The 21,773-nt window shown below is 36.5% G+C and overlaps 1 protein-coding gene across 13 annotated transcripts in view; it reads left to right on the top strand.

The window, feature by feature from the left end:
* Nucleotides 1–21,773, top strand: part of CEP170 (centrosomal protein 170) — a 137,403-nt gene that overhangs the window by 76,861 nt on the left and 38,769 nt on the right. For 7 of the 13 annotated variants that reach the window (XM_088017164.1, XM_088017163.1, XM_088017162.1 and 4 more), the window contains exons 5-10: nt 587–642; nt 739–901; nt 1,744–1,878; nt 7,759–8,235; nt 12,528–12,691; nt 12,878–13,171. In XM_088017164.1, the coding sequence (XP_087873290.1) occupies nt 587–642; nt 739–901; nt 1,744–1,878; nt 7,759–8,235; nt 12,528–12,691; nt 12,878–13,171 (1,289 nt within the window). Of the gene's footprint in view, nt 1–573; nt 643–738; nt 902–1,743; nt 1,879–7,758; nt 8,236–12,527; nt 13,172–21,773 lie in introns of all 13 variants that reach the window. The other 6 variants (XM_088017167.1, XM_088017165.1, XM_088017166.1 and 3 more) reach the window with 4 other exon arrangements.

Genomic DNA, 21,773 nt, shown 5'->3' with positions numbered 1-21,773 from the left:
TTATATCCGGCACTTAGTTCTAATCTGTATGGAAGCAGTTGTTTGATAATATGACCTTGATTGCAACGCCTGAGGAAAGGGGCAATTGTGGATGCTGTAAGGACCCTAATTATAGCATTTCTTCTGCACTTTCAAAATGAACTTCATTTTTATCAATGCTTATGAAGTCTGAGTAATCCAATTTTTTCAGGATTTACTGTTGGGTAATCACTGATGAGATACTTCCTTTCACATTGTTGTGATTAACTGTCAATATAATTTGATCCAGGTGCTTTTTCTTTGCAGTCATACTGTTTGTGAGAGCTGAAAATGTCTGTTATGCTCTAATTACCCAGTTATTTGCTTCTTGAAGGCCATTATTGGTTAAGTTTAGAATTACTTGCTAGATTTTAGATTTTTCTCTGGTATTTAAAAATTAAAGTCTTCATAGTTTTGAGCATATTGTAACATAAATTCTTAAGGGGAATATAATGCTTCTGTTGTAATTACCTGGTGAAAATAGGACAATTTCAAAATTATCTTTGATCATTTTAAGCTTGATTATCAGAATTTTGAAATTATATTCTTCCTTAGCTCTGTTCACATACAAATCTTTTCACTGTCGTACGAGGAGAAATGAGGGTCCCTGAAGAAGCACTAAAGGTAAAAATTATTACTTATTTCTTTTGTAAACCTGTCATTTGCTAGGGTTGATTTTTACTCCTGGATGCTTCATTTTCATTTTTAAATGTTTTATAGCACGAGAAGTTTACCATTCAGCTTCAGTTGTCCCAAAAATCTTCAGAATCAGAATTATCAAAATCTGCATGTGCCAAAAGCCTAGATTCAAAGGTGGCAGATACTTCAACAGAGGTGCAGCACAAAACCACAGAAGCACTAAAATCTGAGGAAAAAGCCATGGGTAAGTTAATCTCTTTGAAAATACTATATTTATACTTGATAATGAAGAAAGTACAGGCTTTGTTCTACAAAACTTGGCCATGTCCATATCAATTTATAATAATGACAGTTTTAGAGTGGGATTTAATGCAGCCAATCCTTTCATTAGAAAGCATTATATAACACATAATTATATATGGCAGTTATATGTAGGTGTGTTTAGATATTTGAGGGAAGTAAATATGGTTTATAATATTGTATTTCATGTTTGCTTTTTTTGAATTATAATAACTGAAATGAATTAAAAGGATATCCAATGAGGTTACATCATCATTATTATTATATTTATCATGTTCCAGGAACTGCTCTACATAAATAATCCCATTCATGCAAAAACAATTTTTTTAAATTAGTAGGCATTACCAAATTTGCTCAAATAAAAAATCTAGTCATGTTAACAGCTAGTTTAAATTTTGTTACTCTGCAGTGCCCTTAGGCTTTAAAAATATTTTTAATGGTCACTCATACCAAAATTTACTTTAGTTTTGTTTTTTTTTATTTAGACTTACTTGATGAGCCATTTCTATATACCAAAAGACTGATTACACCTTAACAAAAAGCTATTAGGCTAACGCAGTTTGCATTACTTAGATATTAGCCAGAGCAAAATTTCGTTTATTTAGTCATGTCCAACATTGAATGTCTTACACAAATAACAAGTTTTTCAACTTAGAGTACTTTTTAACTACCTAGACTGTATTTTTTTCATTTAATAAATTAACCAGGCAATTCTAGCATTCTGCAAAAGTATATATTTTTTCTGTTTCATCTGCTCTAGACAGATTTTTTTTTGCCTCTTTCCAGATATTTCTGCCATGCCCCGTGGCACTCCCTTATATGGGCAGCCATCATGGTGGGGGGATGGTGAAGTGGAGGAGAAAAGGGCTCTCAAGTCAAATGGCAAACCTGAAGAAAAAAGTCATGAAACTGGGACAGCAGGTAAGGAAAAGCTCAGACTATGACATTCAATGGATATTTTGGAAAGAATTTATAATCTAAGCAAAAAGTGGCAGCCCTGAAAAGAGATACATATCTGTGACTTTTTAATAAAAAATGTTGTGAATGTCTTAATGATCTTGTCATTGTAAGTTTATTATGCATGATTCTCACATAAAGTATTCATTCCAGAATCATTTTTATATAAAATATTGTTCCAACTGATATTAAATCTTGAAAAATAGATTAATAATATAATCAGGCATTTAAAGTATTTTAAAATAATTATTAAAATATTTCAGTTAGACCAAAATAGTAGGCACAAACTAATTTTGTGTATTTCATTAGATTCACAGGCATATAATATTTTTAAATGAACAGTTTATGTTATGTTCAGAAATGTGATATATGAAATTAAAACTTCTTTAAAACCTCAGTGTGCTTTATTTGTTGGGGTGTGGTAGCAACAAGATTAGCCAAGTTAAGCAGCCAGAATGAAAAAATAGTTCTGGGCCACATTCATAGTCAAGGAAACATACTCTTTTGTTGCTAGAGGGATTTCGTAATGAGCTAAGTGTCCCATAAGCCAGAAAATCAAGATTTCCAGGAAACAGAGGTATCATTTGTCACATAAGGACTTGGCAAAGACATCAACACCAAAGGGTCAAATGGCCAGTTTCCACATTAATGGCAGATAAGGATCCAGAACTGGAGGGATTAGATACAGGTACCAGGAAACCCGGCAGTATGGAAAACCAAGTCTGACTCTGAGTCAAAGATAGATTCCATCAACACCCTTCTCAATTGCCTACTTTGACCCTAGTTGTACAAGATAAATTAGACATTTTTCTTAGCTGGAGAGTAAGAGCACTGTTCTTTAAATATGCTGATTTTGCCAGGATACAAGTCTAATAAGAGACCTGGCTGTATGGACTCGATTTTACAAGTGCCTCAGCCTGAAGTTGTCAACTTTGCAAATAAATTCCCATCATTGCTTCCTTGTTTCTGTCCACCAGCATGGTTTTCTTCATGTTCAAGCTTAGAAATACTGAGTATTGATACTTAGTATCATTTAGCATAGGTCAGATGCAAATAACACAAATGGGACCTGAGATAAGGGGGAGGGGAATTTACTGGCTTAAATAACTGTAGCTCTTCAGGGCTGGTCCCGGCCTCTCTGCAGTGTCATGGGGGAGCCTGGTTCTACCCCTTTCTCAGCTCTCTGTCCTCAGTGGCTGCATATGAGGGCATCTGTCCTCATCGTCATCTCTGTGATGAAACTGAATTCTTAAATGATTATCAGCTTGTGTGGTCTGTCTTATTCAGTGTCATTTTTGCCACATGTCAAAAGCTGTCTCATAATCTTGGGATTATTTTTGAGTAAGAAGGAATTAAGTGATTTATGTCTTGTGTTAAGTGGCTTAAAAGAACCCAGCCAGATTCAGCCAATTAAGGGCCTTGTGAGGGTCTCATTGGCTTTCTATTATTAGTGTGAGGAGGTTCTTGTTTCACATTTATTATTTGTAGTTTCTTAAAATATGGGATGAAGGGAACAATTTACTGACCTGAAATAACTTATGATACTAACAGAGATTGTAGAATCAGTTTGAAGATGTACACTAAATCTTATTTAATTTGATCATTTCAAAATTGTTTTTATTAAATGTTTTAAATTATGACATATAAGTAATCAGTTTATGCTCTAAGCATGCTGTTTTGTAACACAAAAAGTGATTTGCTTCTTGGCTCCCAAGTTTTAGAATTTAAAATCTTAATAATTATTGTGAGAGGTCAACATTTCAGAAAGGGTAATAGAGTATGTGCTACCTACTGATTTATGTCCCTCTCAGTGGGTCCACATGTATCCAGAATCTCCTACAGACTTAAGCACATAGCCTAAAAAACCCTAGAAGCAAATATGTATGCCAGAGCAACCAAATTCTCCTGAAACTGTATGAATATTTTTAGTCCTATTTGAGCTATGGGTGTGCGCTTCGACCTGCCGACAGGGTGCGAACAATTACTTAGGTTACATTTAAAGGTCTTTTAAGTGTTGCAACTGTGAGGAATAGATTTCTGGCTCTTTTACATTGATTTCAATCTAATCACACTAAATTTGGAAACTTTCCAGTTGTGACTCCTTTTTAGCAAAAGATGTTTCCTAGTCTTTGTTATTTGAGATACTTGAATATGCAAGGTTGGATATATGTTCTAAGCTGAACAAATGTGCTCTCATCATTATAACCTTTGTCATCTTGATTTAACTGAATATTTCACTTAATTTAGTACAGAAGAATCAAGGGAACGGTTTTTTGAGTTATGTGTATTACAAGTTTCCCAAAAGGTTGCATAATCATAAAGTACCCTAAGAACTTGAGGATATTATCACCAGTTGCTGTTCTGATTTAGATAAACATAATCAATTCTAGCATAATCAGTTGTTAAATAGTTTTAAATAACTAGCAGTTGAGATTACAACAAAATATTATTATATACAAATTTTAGGATATTTAGTATATTAATTTAGTATGAACAGAGTTTGAAGATAAATGGATGTTAAATTCACAAATTTCCAGAATCTGTTCTGTCAGTGTTCTGAGAGTTATTTTATGTATTAATTTAGAAGACACCCCCCCCCCCCGCGCCCCCAGTGATTTTTCTAGTGGGCCTAAACTTCCCAAGTAAAGTAGGCCCACACGTGATCTGTTTTTATCATCTTCAGAGAAATGAATTCCTTCAGATGACTGAATTTTACTTTTACAACTGACAATTTCTTTTTAAAAGTTTAACCATTTCTAAGTTTCTATTAAATGAATTACCCATATCACTGCCTTCTTAAGTGGAGAAGGCTGACTATAATTTAAGTTTTTGGTTGATGACTCTAAGTCGGCATGATGAATATCAGTTCCTGAACTGTGTGACGTTACAGTGAGGTCCTTCGGGGACATTGAAGGATGTAGGACTGCTGGCCCTACGTACTGAATGGTTCTGGACCGCTGTGGTCCTGAGCCACGTTCTGAGCTCTTGTGTTTTGTCTTAACCCTGCCATCTGTTTCTTACTTCTCAGTGCAGTGTGTCTTACCTTAATCCTCACTTCAGATTTGCTACATGTATCTAAGCAAATCGTAAAAAGGCTCTCAATGAGTGACTTCCCAGTTAGTGAAGATCATGAATATGGGAATATAGGCACTGTTGAATCTGTCTTAGGTTTTTTGGACTTAGATTTTTGGTTTAGTTTTCATTTCCCTGATTCTCAGCTATGCTACAGAATTGGGAAAAAGAGAGGGACATTTATTTGTGTGCCTTTTTTGTCCCAGACTTTGTTCTGGGTATCTCAGATTATCTCACTTAATACTTAACCTCACTGGATCATCACAGTGATCTCATGGATAGATACCATTATTTCGGATGAAGAAAATGAGAATTAAAGATTGACGGAGACAGGATTTATCTGATAGCAGGTCTCTTCGCTACTTTCCTGCCTAGTTACAGTCATCAGGTCCTAATATGCTTCCTTTACCCTCTATTGTGCTACCTGACATTGTTAGATAACTGATTTCTGGGAAAATTGTGTAAGTCTTGGGTTTCTAGTCCTTGGAGTAAAGGTGACTTTGAAGTAGGACTAATGGATGATAACCTTAAAAACAGTGATGTGCAGTTGTTGATCTGTTTTTACGTGTGATAATGTGAAAAAAATGTTGAAAGTATATCAGTACTGTGAACTTTTCCTTCACAAGGAAGGAAAATTAGGAAAATATTCCTTTAAATTATGAATGACAAGTAGATGATAAATGCTATATCCTTGGAGCAGCTTTTTGTGGTTTTTGCTTTGTTAGTTCAGCCACATCATTTTATTTGGGTATCCAAGTAGTGGTAAAAGGAACCTATACCACCCCTTGTCCCCAGCCAGCATTATCCTGTTACCAGAAGGATGAGCAAAGCCGAATAAATGACTCAGTGAATGTATGTATGTATCTGATGGGTATGTACACAGATAGGCTAGGTTTGTAAGCCAATTGTACTATAAGGAATTGATCAAGTACAGTACATTGTAATAGTAAATAAGTCAGTGTATGAAAAATAAAAATAACACTTATTAATGAGTTTACTAATATATGGGGAGTGACTAATGCAATTTACTCTCATGGAAATTTTAAAGGACAGGCCTTCAGAGGAAACAGTGCAAGTGGACATTTTATTATTAAGATGAATTAACTCTTACATAAAGAAATTTTAAAACATGACTTTAGGTTACTTAGTCTTATTGTATAATCTCTTCTTCCAAAAAGCATGTAAAATTTTTGCTTCAGTGAGGTAGAGTGTTTGCTGATACACATTTCACATTTTCATAATAAAAACTGTATTTTGAAAAGAATAATTTTTACATGGAAAATTGTTTTTGTTACTCTGTTTACCTTCTGTGTAGTGGGTTTTTGGGGTTTGTTTTTTTTTTTTTTTTGGAACTGGAGCTTGATGTTTTCTATACCCTGTTCCATACATTTGATTACAGCAATGTCCCATTCTTATAACCTAAAAGCAAACAGTTTTATGTTCAGAGAGTACTGCCAAGAAATCAGTTACAGTACCTGAAGAATCCCATCAAGATTTAAGATTTGAAAAGGTAGCTCAAGAGACCAAATACTACTTCACTTAATTAGGGAATGATGGGAAACAACCTAGTCTCCCTGTACTGCCTTTCCTCCTAATAAATTACCTGAGTATGGTTTTCCCATCAATCTATTTAAAAATAGAATGCTTCTATGAGCTTTAGGGAAATATTTTTCATTTGAACTCTTTACCATCTTAATAATGGACATGGTTCTTTGCTTCCTGAAAAACAGGGCAGTTTAATCTTATTTATCTAGTAATTTTTTGCGTTTGCACTAATAACACATACTTACAAGAAGACATTTCAATAATCATTTTCATTTATATATTTTATTTGCCAATTTCACTTACATATACTGCGTACAAATGCATATATTTTTATACCTTTATCTTCATTTCTGAGATAGCAGAACAATAGTGATAGTGTTCCAGAGTTGCTCACTCCTTCTGCCAACTCTGGTTGTTTTGATCTGAGATTTATAATTCAGCTTTCCTCCCAAGAATTTTTGACACTGGTACATATTCTGCTGTATAGACATACACATGAATTTTCTTCTGGAATTTTTGGCTGGCAACTGAAATTTCTATTTTTACCTTATTTCTTTCACACTGCTGCTCAGATTGCAATGCTGCAAGCAAACCACGTGTTTATCTTTAGTCGTTCTTTTATTCTTTTTTAAAATGTATCCATCTTCTTGCAGTGAGCGCACATCAGTAAATGTTATTTTTATAATTCTAAAAGTGATGTCTCTAAATGTCATGGTAAAGAATGGTAAGTGGAATCATTACTTCTAGAACATCACTTGCGTATTGACTTCATGTTTATTTCTTCATTTAAGTACCTGTTCTCCTTCAGAGCTCTACTTTGTGTTCATAGATATTTCATCCTCCTGACTTGATAAGGAAATTCACATTTTTTCTATGTCTCTAGATGTATATGTCTAATGTGCATCTCCATCTGCATTTGATTTCAGTTCTTTTGCACCTTGATGATTTCTAGATCCAAGCTGGAAAAAATATGTATCTAGCCATGCAGGGTCCATCTCTTAAAACTGCTTTGTTCTTTGTCATTGCTGCTACTTATCCTGCATCTTCTGCTACTGAATGCTGTGCTTATAATCAGAATTATTTCTTCTCTGTGATATTTGCCAGGTTTTCATCCAGGCTGTGATCTGCCTTCTGACTCTCATGGCACAATACAAATGGCCATAATTATTCTCCTTTAAGTGCTAGAAGTCCCAAATATTTTGAATTTTCTCTTATTTTTTTCATTAGGGTGCAGCATAGATGCCAAGCAAGTTGAGGAACAGTCTTCAGCTGCAAATGAAGAAGTACTTTTTCCTTTCTGTAGGGAACCAAGTTACTTTGAAATCCCTACAAAAGAATTTCAGCAGCCATCACAAATAACAGAGAGCACTATTCATGAAATCCCAACAAAAGACACACCAAGTTCCCATACAACAGGTGCAGGGCATGCTTCATTTACCATTGAATTTGATGACAGTACTCCAGGGAAGGTAACTATTAGAGACCATGTGACAAAATTCACTTCTGACCAGCGCCACAAGTCCAAGAAGTCTTCTCCTGGAACTCAAGACCTGCCGGGGATTCAGACAGGAATGATGGCACCAGAAAATAAAGTAGCTGACTGGCTAGCACAGAACAACCCTCCTCAAATGGTATGGGAAAGAACAGAAGAGGATTCCAAAAGTATTAAAAGTGATGTTCCAGTTTACTTGAAAAGGTTGAAAGGTAAAGTGAATTGATCATTTCAGAACTTCCTGTTTTTTGATAAAGAAAATTCAGTCTTCACAGTTAACCAGAGTACTCCTAGATAAATAATTATATGGTAGGAAACTTCAGCTTTTTCAAAGCTCTATATTTGATTTTGAAGCTCAAAAGCAAGCCATACTACCCATGTCCACCTTACTCATTAAAAATAGTCTGCCTTCATTTTCCTGCCAAAACCAGATTGGTTTTGTGAATTTATATTTATGCCTTTAAAAATCTTTCTTTTTCCACCAGTGGAATTCCCTAGAAGATAATTCTCATCGTTTTCTTGACTTAAGGAAAACCTATATTCAATTCTGTTCTTCTCTACTGTGATGCTTCCAATAAAATGTCAGTGTCTAGATTTTGAAAGAAATTTTAAGCTATTTGATAATGGGCCAAAAGTTCTACATTAGTAATATAATGACATTGTTGATAGTGTGCTTCCAGCTTTTCTCAGCAGTTAACTCATGAAACAAAAAGTTTTGGTCTAGAGATACTGAGGATCAGTTGAATTTAAAATGTTTTTAATATTAAAATTTAGGAAACCACAATTGAATGTTTGTGAAATATTTGCTCTATTAGACTTGGCCAAAATTAGTCAGATATCTATACCTATGTACCAGGGTATCAACTGAGTAATTTTTTCCATTGTTTTGCTAATTAAATATATTTTAATTACCCTATCTTAATTTTATTTAATAAGCTATCTTTAAGAGAAATGATTACATGCTAATCTGGCCATTCTGTTTCTATACAAGGAGTTAATGAGCTTTTAAAAAAAAAATGCTCATTGGGGTCATTGTATCCCTAACACTTCACCTGGGGACTTTATTATGTGGCAGGTACTCAGTAATTTGAATATATAATGAATGACTTCACTATCAATGATAAGACTAACCCTGGCCTAACCAGTACTTTATGCCCTGGGATTTTGTTTGGTCAAGTAATGAAGAAATAGCTGTTCTGATTTGCTTCTAAGACATTTCAAGATAGTAATGTCATGTGATTATCTAATTCTTTGTTGGGACCTATTACTATATCTAATAATCATAAGCAGTTACCTGTCATATATACTTTTCACATGTGATTGTTATCTTTTCTTCTACCAGATAATACTAAATATATAACTGAGAACTATGTATGTATGTATAGGTTAAAGCTCAGAAACAGAAGCTACCCATTTGGAAACTGACCATTTTTATGAATTTATAAATAGTACTGATATCTTAGTGTAATATAAAAGGTAGCATAACCTTGAAAATTTAGAAATGACATGGTCTTTCTTAAACTACTCTTAATAAATGTCAAAAATGAGCTAAAAGATTCTTTAAAAAGCTACCATTTCAAAGCACCTTTACCTCTTTATTATTATAGCTGTTTTTTTAGTCATCCATAAATATTTTCTGTATTAGCTATTATTTTTAAGCCATCAGTTTTAGACATTCTCTTCTTGAAAAAGGCCCATTGTAAGCCTGACTCCAAACGGGCATTAATGCCCATATTCACACTGTATCTACGTGTGCATTAATGATTAGATATTTTTAAGCTTTACCAGAAACTATACAATCAAGTTACTATGGTCCCTCAAAATTGATTTATAGGTAGATATATATCCTAGGATATTGCTGTTGCTCAGAACCCTTCTTTTGGATTTACCTTCAGACCATTCTACAAGCCGTCTGAGAAAATGTCTTTATGAATATAATTCATTTTTCGTTCAAGATCCATTTTCTTTCTCCAGACATATTTATAAATGACATTTGACTTTTCCCCAAAGTGAGATATGCCATCATTAGATAAAGATTTTCCACAATGTAGGATGTTGAAAGTGTATACAGAGATTTTAAATAAAGGTATTTATGGCAAATAGTAAAAATTTTACATTAATTAGACTTTCAGCAGTTATTTGAATCAGTCTCAAAAACTTGAATGTAAGTAAAATAAAAGCAAAAAATTTTGCTCCTACAAGAGTAAAGTGCACGCGCTTTGGGACAGTGAAGAAAATAATGTTCACAAAGCCCATACACTTTTACCCTTTAGGAGAGTTGCAGCTTCTTTGACCACAGCTTCTGACTTGGTACAGCTAACCTACCCTAGAAAATACCTAACAGACTTGAGCATGTTTAGGCATGGTTAATGATAGACAGACAGAAACTTAGGAGAGTTTCCTAGTGATTTGTTTGTTGTTGAGTACAAAGAGAAATTGCAGTTCTGATCAGATGTCTCGCCTGGTGTAAGAGAAATACAAGCAGGAACAATAATTTTCCAGAAAAGAAAATGGCTAACCCATAAAGAGGAGTTTTTAAACTATAACTTAAAAGATACTGAAAGGATCTGACACCACTTAAGTGCCAAATTTTACATGTTGGTAGAAGAATTGAATTCTGTAAAGATGGTGTTTTCACGTTGTATGTATGTACAGGACGGGTTATTTGGTCTTACTATACAGGAAATATCAGAGTTTAGTTATTTCTGGCTCTTACAAACTGGATTCCTTTTCAGTTTATCCAGTGCAACAATGAAATAGGTTGTAAAATAGCATGTTTTTAATGACTTTTGTATTTGAATTAGTGGTTTAGTTTGGTTTTGCTTTCCATCCACTACTCCTGGTTCCTAGCTTAATTACCTGAGGGTAGGGATTCCATTAAATGAACACCTGTTTTGTTTTGTTTTGTTTTTTCTTTTCAGATTGCATTTTGAATAGTTGCTAATTTGAAGAAAGATTTTCAGATCTGTTGTCATATCTGATGTTTATAACATCAGTTTTACTCTGCTGGGAGTGCTTCCCAAAACCCCTTCATGTTGGTTTCATTCTCTCCCTTTGTTTCCCTAGCCTATTATTTCTTCAGAACATTACCCTTTTCATGTGTGCTCTTTCTGTCTTCTGAGTCTTCTCACACCTTTTATGTACCACATTTTGACAGCCAGTCCTCTTGTGGTAAATCATTGACCCCAATTGGTAACCTCGAAATTCATTAGAAACAAACCCATGAGTATTAAAACTCAGGTTTTTCCTTTGGACCTATGCCCTTTGCCCCTCCTACCCAACAGGCCTTCAGCTCTGATTATTGTCTTTTTTGTTACTATGTTATTCAGCAGGTATTCAGACTCAGATCTGTAGCCCAGGAAAAGCTTAATCTCAGTCCTGGGATCCAGGGACTGACTGCACGTAGTTGACTAGACACATTTACACTTCTGCAGAAGCCTGAGCATTGAAGCCCTCATTTGTGATTCAGTCTAAAACATGTGTAGAGTAATTCTTCACTTTTCAGTAAATGTATGCTGTAATAATAAAATTATCATTTGATTATTTCTTCTAATGTATTTGTTTAAATACTGAGAATTCTAAATCATTGAAAAATAATTTCCATAAAGTTTTGCATCGAATTCCTAGTAGAACTAAGGGTAACAGAAAACCTCTGTTAGGAATCTGATGTTTCAAAATTCAGATGTATTCTAACTTGACTGTACATGCTTTATAGAGAAGACAGATTTTTAGCTGGTTATATTTAGCACTCTGCCATTTGCCCAGAAGGTGGTTACATTTATATAGGATTTCATAGACTATGCTTTTTTGTGATAGGCCTTTAGCATGCTTTATTTAACTTTTGAAGCCACCAGAGTTTAGAGCACAATTGTTAAGTTTGCAAAAATTCCCACAGCTAGAAAGACACTTGTAAAAAAGTGTGTAGTTAATTGGTGGAAACTACAGATTTGTATCTTCCTATTAACATTTTGCATACTTTAATTGAAAGTGTGCTGTACTTTTAGAAGTATTGAACATTGTTGAAAGTTAAAATTCATCACATTTTTATGGCATTTGTATTCTCTTTTACTGTGTTGTGATAAGTGCCTCTGGGATCACCCTTTTTTCTCTTTGCCTCTCATGCTGAAGCAGATTTTTGATTGCTTAAAGTATAAGGTTTGGAGGCAGGATTAATATTTATTACTGTTATAAGTACAGACTATCACAGATGATACAACATTGCTTATCTGTTAAGGCATTGATGAATCATTATAAAGTTAAAATTTGGAGAAAGAAAAGCAATCCCATTCAATTGTTTATAAAGGCCCTCATTGTTGGTTGATATAATTTGAATGTGAGCATTGCAATTGAGGGAAGTTTGCAGAGCCTGTTACTGAAAAGAACATATGACTTAGCTTGAAAAGGGGGAGGGGGCAAAAAACAAATAGCACTTTTGTATATGCGTCTAATTTTCTACATGGGATTTTTTTCCTTCTCTATTATGTGGTTTCTTTTTTGTGTCCAGGAAATAAACATGACGATGGTACACAAAGCGATTCAGAAAATGCTGGGGCTCACAGGCGCTGTAGCAAACGTGCGGCTCTTGAGGAACACTTAAGGCGCCACCATTCCGAACAGAAAAAGCTCCAGAAGGCCCAGGCTACTGAAAAGCTTCAAGACCAAGCCGTTGTAAGTCAAACTGCTTTTATGATTGCATTCTTTGATGAAGACAATCCCAGAAAAAGAAGGTCATATTCTTTTACTCAGAGTGCGGGAATCTTGTGTCAGGAAACTACTTATTCAACACCACATACAAAACTTGAAAAAACAAAATCTCCAACAGCAGATGCCAAAGTGGTTTCTTTGTCTTTACAGACTAGCTCTGCGCATCACAGAGGGGGGCATGGTGTTCCACATGGGAAATTGTTAAAACAGAAATCCGAGGAGCCATCGGTGTCCATTCCCTTCCTACAGACTGCATTGTTAAGAAGTTCAGGGAGTCTTGGGCACAAACCAAGCCAGGAGATGGATAAAATGTTAAAAAATCAACCTACTTCTGCCACTTCTGAAAAGGATAATGATGATGACCAAAGTGACAAGGGTACTTATACCATTGAGTTAGAGAATCCCAACAGTGAGGAAGTGGAAGCAAGAAAAATGATTGACAAGGTAAATAACTGAAATTTGGGGATGGTGGAAGTTTTCTTTTGGTGTATTTGACTGTTGGAAATTATTGGAGAGTCAGCATGAAGTGTTCTCATGCAGTCAGTGGTACTGGAATGTTAGGATTTTGTGAGGGGACTACAAGATTAACAATAACACCAAAGTGCCTTCCGATTTTATTCTGCTTATATTCTGAACTTTTGCCTGAGTTTCTTATGTATGTAAAGTCCGATACATTTAAGCTCTTTGGACCTTTTAAAGTTGTATAAGTTTAAGATAGGATTTTAAAACCATGTACTTTTGTGACCGTCCTCACTTTGCATTTATATAAAAACTATAAAACAAAGCCAGGCTGCTGTGCCTCTGACATAAACATAAATGTCAGCTGATAATAGTTAACCACGGGTTTCCTGCTTACTAATTTCATGTCACAAACAGATGAAAGTGTTTATGTTTTAGTCAATTTTGTTCTTTGTCCTTATTTTCTTTCCTTTCTGTTCACTGCTGCCTTTGGAGATAGAAAAGAAGTATATGAAAACAGAATCAGTTTCATTATGATACTCGAATTCAGCCACTTTAAGTGTATGCCCAGCCATGATGATGATTTACATTTTAGATTTGTTCTTTGATGTTATTGGTTAATGCGTATAATGATTGTTGAATGGTTTTAAAAGCAGTTTTTATCAATTTTGCCCATAGTAATGGAAAGTTGACTTTAGAATCAGCTGTTTATTTTACCCCCTAGAAAACAGCAGCTTAAGTTTGGCTAAACAACAACCTCTTGTTTAAGTTCTTGTTACTCAGAGTGTGAACAGCATTAGCATCAACTTAGGAGCTTATTAGAAATATCAAAAAATATCAGCCCTGATCTAAATACACTGAATCAGAATCTGCTTTAAAAGCTAGATCTCCACGTGATTCGTATGTATCTTAACGTTTGAGGTGCCCTAGTTTAGATGATGAGCTTACAGGCAGGGCTTTCAGGAGGGAAACAAAATAAACCTTTGGGATCTGGGAAAATTATTAGGATTTATGTTTACTTTTAAATTTTTAGCTTTTATTTCCATTTTGGGGTATGTTCTCCTGTGTATGCAATCTATTATTATATTGGCATATGTATACAATTTCAAAACATGCATTTATATTGAGCACATGCTCAAAATTCTTTACTGTTGGAGCATACAACGTCAAACTTCCATTACCCTACGAAATAGATGCTGTGTGAGCAATGTTATGACAGTTGTTAATAAGAAAAATAAAGCAAGTAAGAAACAGATGAATAAAGTGAGTTTCCTGATTATATTAAAAGAAGTCTAAAGACAACAGTTTTAGCACAGAAAATGACTCTTGGTGATTCTGAATTATTTTCATCATTGGGAATTGATAATATTTCCTTCAGGTTATTTTAAAGTTCCAAATTTTCCCTTTGGTTACTGAGAACAAGAATATTGCTATCGAAAATACTGTAAAATACAAAATAAAAATAGGTTTTGAAAAGGAGAATAGTAAGAAGTTTTAAAATTCAGATTAATATTAATTTTATCCTATTATGCCTTTGCTTGATTTATGGATATTGTATTCATAGTGATCGGTGTTTTCTTCATGAGGTTATTTTACACTGAGGGATTCTGTTACGGGATTGAAGAACATCAGCACTTGAAGGCAGACAGATCTGGGATTAAGTATAAACTTTGCATGCACTAGATGGGTGCCCTTGCCCTTGAGTAAACTAACATCTTTAAACCTCTCTTTCTTTTTTCTTTAAAATGGAAGAAAGTTCACCAGGCCTTATAAAAAATAAAATGCGTATCACAATGCTTGTTTTGTAATAAGACTTCTAAAAATGTTAGCGGTGTTAGGACCCTTACTAGGAGTCTCCACATGTGGGTCTCTGCACAAGGTACTGATAAATCCTGGAAAGTTCTTTCAGCCTGAGTCAGATCTGAAGCCCAAGGGGAAGTGACAGTGCAAGGGAGAGGCCCATCCAGAACAGCAGAAAGCCAAGAAAGAAGTCACTGTTACACACGAGACTCAGGAAACTGCTGGATAGAGAGGGGGACCCCAAAACCTGGGGCCTACCTGCTGTCTGTAATTATCATAAGTAGCTTTTTTTCAATGGCAAATTATACAGTACCACCCTGGATAGAGAAAACTAAGATTTTAAAGCAGGATTCGTTTAGGGGAGTAATGGCAGTGTGTGAATGAGTGGCTAATTCAGAGTTATTCCTACTTTGTGTAAACCAGAAAACAAAGCTGCCCATAACTATAGGAAAGAGTCACTGCATTATCTTGTGAATACAGAGAAAAAGAACTGAGACTCTACTAGTTGTGGTTAAAGCCAGAAGCCAAGTTCAGGCTAAAATCAGGCTCTGGGAAAAAAAAAAGCAGGGAAGCAGGAGTCCAGTGTCTGAAGGAGATGAGGTAACTGTGGGCACAGAGAAAACAGACTGAGACTAGCCAGAATCAAGGCATAAGCAGCACTCTGGGAGGGTAGGAGCAATACTAGTGTCCTTTCAAATTGCTTGGATGAGTTAGGTGTGTGGACAGAAGTTGGGGCCTTTGGCTCCTTTCCATCTAAATTTAATTGTTGTTTGGCCCTGAAAACTTGTGTGTGGTCTCTTTCCTTTTTTACCCCATCATTTGAGAGCTGGCTTGTTTCATTGATTTATTCACTTAGCAACCTTTATTCAGTATCAACTGTATGCCACCCTTTGTGATAGAAGAGAGAGATTCAAATTGAAAAGACAGTTCTTCCCCTCAGGACATGAGTCTGCAGAGGAATGGAAATACACAAGTAAAAACATATGAATTACAGATAGTATGACGAATGCTTTGATAGACATAAGCTATTGGAGAAAGGATCAGTAGTTCCCAAGAGAAGATAGTTTCCTATTTGTTTATTCACTGCCCCACTCCCCCAAAACATGCACACGCGTGCACACACACGAATGTAAATTCCGTAACTGTGGGAACCTAGGGCCTGGTATTTTATATGTCCTCAGTAAATACTGAATTTAATTGTCAGCTGAGCTCATTCTTAAGCAGGTGGAATCAATCCTGTAACAGGGGTGGTAAAGTAGGGTTTTCCAGAAATATGGAGCCACCTGTTTCAGATATGGAGCATGGGAGTATGGAGGGCTTGTTCAGAGGACCACAGTTATTTTAGAGAGATGAGATCTGACTAGATATGGAAGGCCCTTGTGTATCATACGAAGGACTCTAGAGTTTTTAATGCTGGTGGGAATCCCTTACAACTTTTAAATAGGGCAGTGACATCTAATCACTGTCAGAAGTGTGAAGAATGGATTGAAAATTGGAAAGGCCAGAAGCAGAGAAGGCAATTAAGGAGCTGCCGATGTGTCCAGTAGTCGGCTGGATAGAAAGGTATAGAAATATCTGGGTCTTGGGTAAGAGATCTGGGCTAACATCCTCATTTGGGAAATAATAGAGAGTAGCTCAATGCAAAATAATAGATGAGATTACTTAGAAAGAATGTGTAGAGGGAGAGGAGACAAAGAGTGGAAGTTCTTAGCAACATGAACAATGGTGGACAAAGAGTGGGCAAAGGAGGCTGAAAAGAATCACACAGAGGAGATAGAGAAAACCAAGAGAAAATAGCATGTTGGAATCAAAACAGAATCAAAAGGAAGTGAGTAAGCCACAGTATCACATGATACAGCACTGGATGCCTTTTCAGTTTTTCCCCAAAATAACATTGTACTCCTGGGCCTAAAGAAGATAATTAGAACAGGTATTTGCTTCTTGGGAAAAGTTGCATGCACATAAAATAGGATCTCTCTAAAAAAATTATCAAGCTGAAATACCATATCTTTGTTTTTCTCTGCTGGTTGTAGTTAAAGGGTACTGAAATGTCCCCTCACCAGACCCCAAGTTATGGGATTACAGCATTTTGGCTCATGTTTTTGTGCTGTGTGTTTGTCAGTAGGTAGCCTTATTTTATGCATTGTCCCCAAATTCACTTCTTATATGATATTAACACAAATGCTTGTTATTTATAAAGACCTCTTGAGTTTTATGTCTAAGCTGACGTGGAGATGTGCTATAATAAGAAAGTGCTGTTGACTGCTTGGATTAAAGGTAACTGTCTTCCATAGTAGTAATAGCCTCCCCAGCTCTCCCTCCTTTGGCCTCCCTGTGGTATCTAGAGAACCCATCGTAGTGCCGGCTTATTCTTCCCACTCCTCCATCAAAACAGACACCGCTGAGGGAAGGGGAGGACTTGAATCAGGGCTATTTCCTAGCCTTCCAGGCTAAGGGAGAAAAACTTGTAGTGAGAACAGAAAGTTAAATATTAATGTAACAAAAAAATTTGGTCATTGTAGAGGGCTTGAGGCTCTATCTTGAAAAAAGTATTTTCCATAAATGTCATTCCATAGACCAGTTCTGCCAGATACTTTCCCTGCTCTGAGTTTGGATTCCTGTCCACATGTCCATGCCAACATATGTCCCTCCCAAATGCCTCTTAGGAGTATATTCCCTTCTCTCACGGGCCTTGTATCTACCTGTGCTCCTCTACAGGCAACAGGTGGTAGGGGAGGAATCCAGAACCAGGAAAGCTCTAACAAGACTGGAAACACAGAAGGAAGAAAGCCAGTGCTGAGAACTTGGATCCAGCTGTAAGCAGTTTGGAAGTTCACAGCAAGAGTTTAGATTAGATCCAAGTCGGAGCCAGGGGAACCCTGATAAACCAGAGTCAAAATCTAGGTGCTAGTGCCAGACAGAACACAGAACGGCAGCATGTTCTGTGTCCACTCGGCTACAGAATCAGATTTGTGTGGGAACTACAGAGTAGGAGATCAACGAAGAGCCTCGAGCAGTGAGAGGGGACCTTGATAATGGGCAGCATTTTCATTTGGACTTAACATTTTCTTCAACTTCTTGCCAGTCCAGAAACAATCTGAGTTAATGGGCCAAAGCAAATAGCAGTTCCTAGCCGGCGAATTCTGAGGGCTTCATTTTTCTTCCTCTTCTACTAATCTTTCTTGCCCTCTCTTCACTAAGCAATTTTTTAAAGAAAAATCTTTATCAGGAGGATTGACTTTTGGTCACTCTGATTCCTGCTCCTCTCCCCTTCTCAGCTGCTCTTAGCACGTCTCGGGTACAGGAAACCTCTCCTGCTCTGCTCGTCCTCAAAGCTTCACATCCGAACCCTCACCTCTCTTCAGTCAGAAGCTTAATAACATTTACTAGGCTCCCCCCTTTCTTTCCTGTGTTATTATATGAAATCTTATTTATTTTCCTGCTTATAGGACTTGCCAACTACCATGCCCTCAGCACATAAGCTCTTCCTTGTGTTTTCGCATGCCTTGCTCCTTCCTTCTCTTCGTTCACTCTCAGAGGCTTTCTCTCCCCCCTTCCTGTCTCAAGTAGACCTGCTCTTCACCTCTTCTTTCTCTCTGTCACATTACCATGTCTTATTTCCCTTATAGAACTTGCCTCTAGCTAGTTTACTTTCTGCCGGTTCTTTCTAGAATGACCTTACTTGTCTTGATCACTTCTGTATTTCTTGTGCTTAGAACAGTGCCTGGCATGTAGTAGACAGTCTCTTTTTAATGAATAATGAGAAAGAAGACTTTGTGACATGCTCTTTGATTTTTGTCAGTATCTGTGTGTGGTTAGCTATAGATTAGCTAATTTAATTAATGAATTTATAGATTGGTCAGATTCAGCCAGGCCTCCACAAACAAGTTTTCCTATATTTTTTATTTGCTGAAACTAGTTTGTATCTTGATCCTAACATAACTTGATAAAATGCATAGTTTAAAACCTTGTATGTGTTACAAGCTTCACTTTGTCAGTATGAAGGCTGCAAAAGAGTAGAGGTTATATCAGAAGAAATACACATATAAGTTTCAGGGGAATTGCCTCAACTAGCAGAAGACCAGATGTGCCTTTGAGTTTCTAGCAATACCCAGCTAACAGCTTAGCACTTAAAAATCTGCTTATCAAGGAAAAGGTACGATGGTCATTGATGAGCACCCAGATTTTAGGCATGAAAGGAGGGAATGCATGTCAAGGAAATGAGCCATAAAGAGGCGAGAAATTGGACATTTTAACTGTAGATGCGTGAGATTAGACCTGAGCATAATTCAAAGATAGAAAAGGAGGAGCTAATAGAAAAAGAATGCTAAGCAGTGCTGGAAAGAGAAGAGGCATGGGTATAATACTCCTCAGGAGTGGGAAGAATCAAGGACCACAGGGTAGGTTCAGGGAGAGGGCAGAGATCTGAGCATGTTTTTACATAGGCAGAAGTAAAAAGGGAGAAGATCAAACTAGATGGTGCCTTTTTTTAAAAAATTGGGGTAATGTCATTCACAGGACGTTCACCATTTTAGCCGTTTAAAGTGTATTGGCTTTTAGTACATTCACATTGTGCAACCATCAGCTCTAATTCCACGGCATTTTCTTCACCCCAAAAAGAGATACCCTCCCCGCTCCATTTCTCCCAGCCCATGGCAACCACTAATCTACTTCCCGTGCCTATGGATTTGCTGCTTCTGGGCTTTTCACATAAATGGAATCATACACTGTGTGGCCTCTTGTGACCAGCTGCTTTCACGTAGCCTATTTTCAGGGTTCATCCATGATGTAGAATTTGTCGGTACTTCATTCCTTTTTATGACTAGTACACCATTGTGTGTCAGATAAACCACATTTTATTTATCTGTTCATCTGCTGATGGACATTTGGGCGCTTTCCATCTTTTGGCTTTTGTAACTAATGTTGCTGTGAACATGCGTGTACATATATGTACATACCATGATAAATTATAAAATGTCTCTCTTAACCCCATTCTTTTTTCTAATAGTTTTATCTGAATTTTAAATTTTAAAAGTTGATTACAAATGTTATAAAAATCACAGTGTTAAATTCTTAGAACCACCTATTCCACTGACTTTTAAGGGATTTTTCTTTTTAAAAATGAAATTAGATTTTTTATGGAAAATTGTATGTTTAAAGAAATTCTCCTCTATTAAGTCTTCCTGATTTTGTTCCCTGATGTTAGAAGCTAGGATTCTGCATAGTTCTTAAAGTATGCGTCAAGTGATTTTCATAGGCCATGGGAACCTTTGCTGTTGGCTTGAACTGGTAGAGACCCTGCTCTCTCTACCCAGGCGGTCCTTGCTCATTGAGGAAAGAGTTGTTCCAGTCATCTGAGGTTGAAACTTGAGTGCACATTTACTTGGACACTTCGATCTGATTGATATACGAATGCAATACTGTTCTTCAGTTCTTCAGTACTGTTCTTCAGCTAATTTAAAATAAGCCCACAAAAGCTTTATGTTTAACCTACCATTATGTTTCTCATTTCTATGGAAAGTTAGATTACTGTTGAATTAATAAACAACAGTGACAATGATGATAATACACTGGTGAAAAAACCAAGGTCATACTTTTCAAAGCCTTGGTTTGTACTGCACGTACTAGACCTTTATCATCTGGAGAGTATTTCATTTCTTTAAATTTAAAACTAAAATCTAAAAATATAGTCTGGGTCTTAAAGAAATGTTGTTTTAACTACAGAGTGCCCCTGCATGGTTCAGGTGACATTCTCTTTTCTTTATAAGCCTCCTGTATTAGACCTCAGCCTTCCGAGAACAAGGACTAAGTTACACATATTTTTGAAGCACCTCTGGTGGCTAGCCCAGTAGCCTGCAAAAATAGTAAGTACCGTACCTCAGGAACAGGTTGTTAAAATTGTTTAGAGTAGCCGCTGAGATACAGATGTGAAATCCCAAAGTGAGATGCCAAATAGCATATGCACACATCCAGAGGAAAAGAGAGAGGACATGTTCCATAATTCTTGGAGTAGGATGGTGAGGGAAGTGCTGTCTTCTTACCCTAAACCTGGAGGCCACAGGAGGGAGTCATGGGTCACTGCCCAAAATAGAGATGCATCTGCCTCAATCAAGGGACCTAGAGGCATGAACATTCTCCACCCCTAAGATGAATGAGTTATCTTTAAGCATTTGCCAGGCCCAAAGAGCTCAGATAGTGCAAGTTCAAAAGGAAATTTTCTATTCCCATCCCCTCCTCCTTTCTTTTGTTCCCACCTGGAAGAATTAGAAACTGACTGACAAACTTGGGATGGGGGGTGGCCTCTATTAGAGAGGAAGCATAATAATTAGACAGGTATCTGATCTCTCTCCCTTCCTCAGTCTAGACTTTTAGCCTAAAAAAAAGTCCCTAGCTGAATGAGAGAACCTGATTTTGTACTATATCAAGTTGGGGGCTGTCCCTGAGCCCAGGAAAGGGAAGAGAAGCATAAGCCCGGGTTGACATACATTGCATTTGAAATATCTTTGAGCCGTCTATGAGGAGAGATGATAAGTGAGCAGCTGCCTGTGGATGGAGGGATGCCTCGGATGTGGAAGAAATCACCTAGGGACAAAGCCTACAATGAAAATATGGCAAGATCTAGCAAACTTAGGTCTCAAGTCTTGTCCAACTATTGGATCATATGTCAGATTATATGTGCTTTTTGAAATGTGAAAACTCTGATAGCTTTAAAGCACACAGACACAGTATAAGATGTTTACGTCCTCTTTGTTTTCACATGAAAGTTCTCACAAGTGGATGTTTTTGT

This window comes from Eumetopias jubatus, unplaced genomic scaffold, assembly GCF_037043125.1.
Source record: "Eumetopias jubatus isolate StellerSeaLion01/CBP00866 unplaced genomic scaffold, mEumJub1_p1.0 scaffold_12, whole genome shotgun sequence".
In the NCBI taxonomy this organism is placed as follows: domain Eukaryota; kingdom Metazoa; phylum Chordata; class Mammalia; order Carnivora; family Otariidae; genus Eumetopias; species Eumetopias jubatus.
Note: the sequence above shows the minus strand (reverse complement) of the source record. Positions and strands in the feature narration are given on the sequence as shown.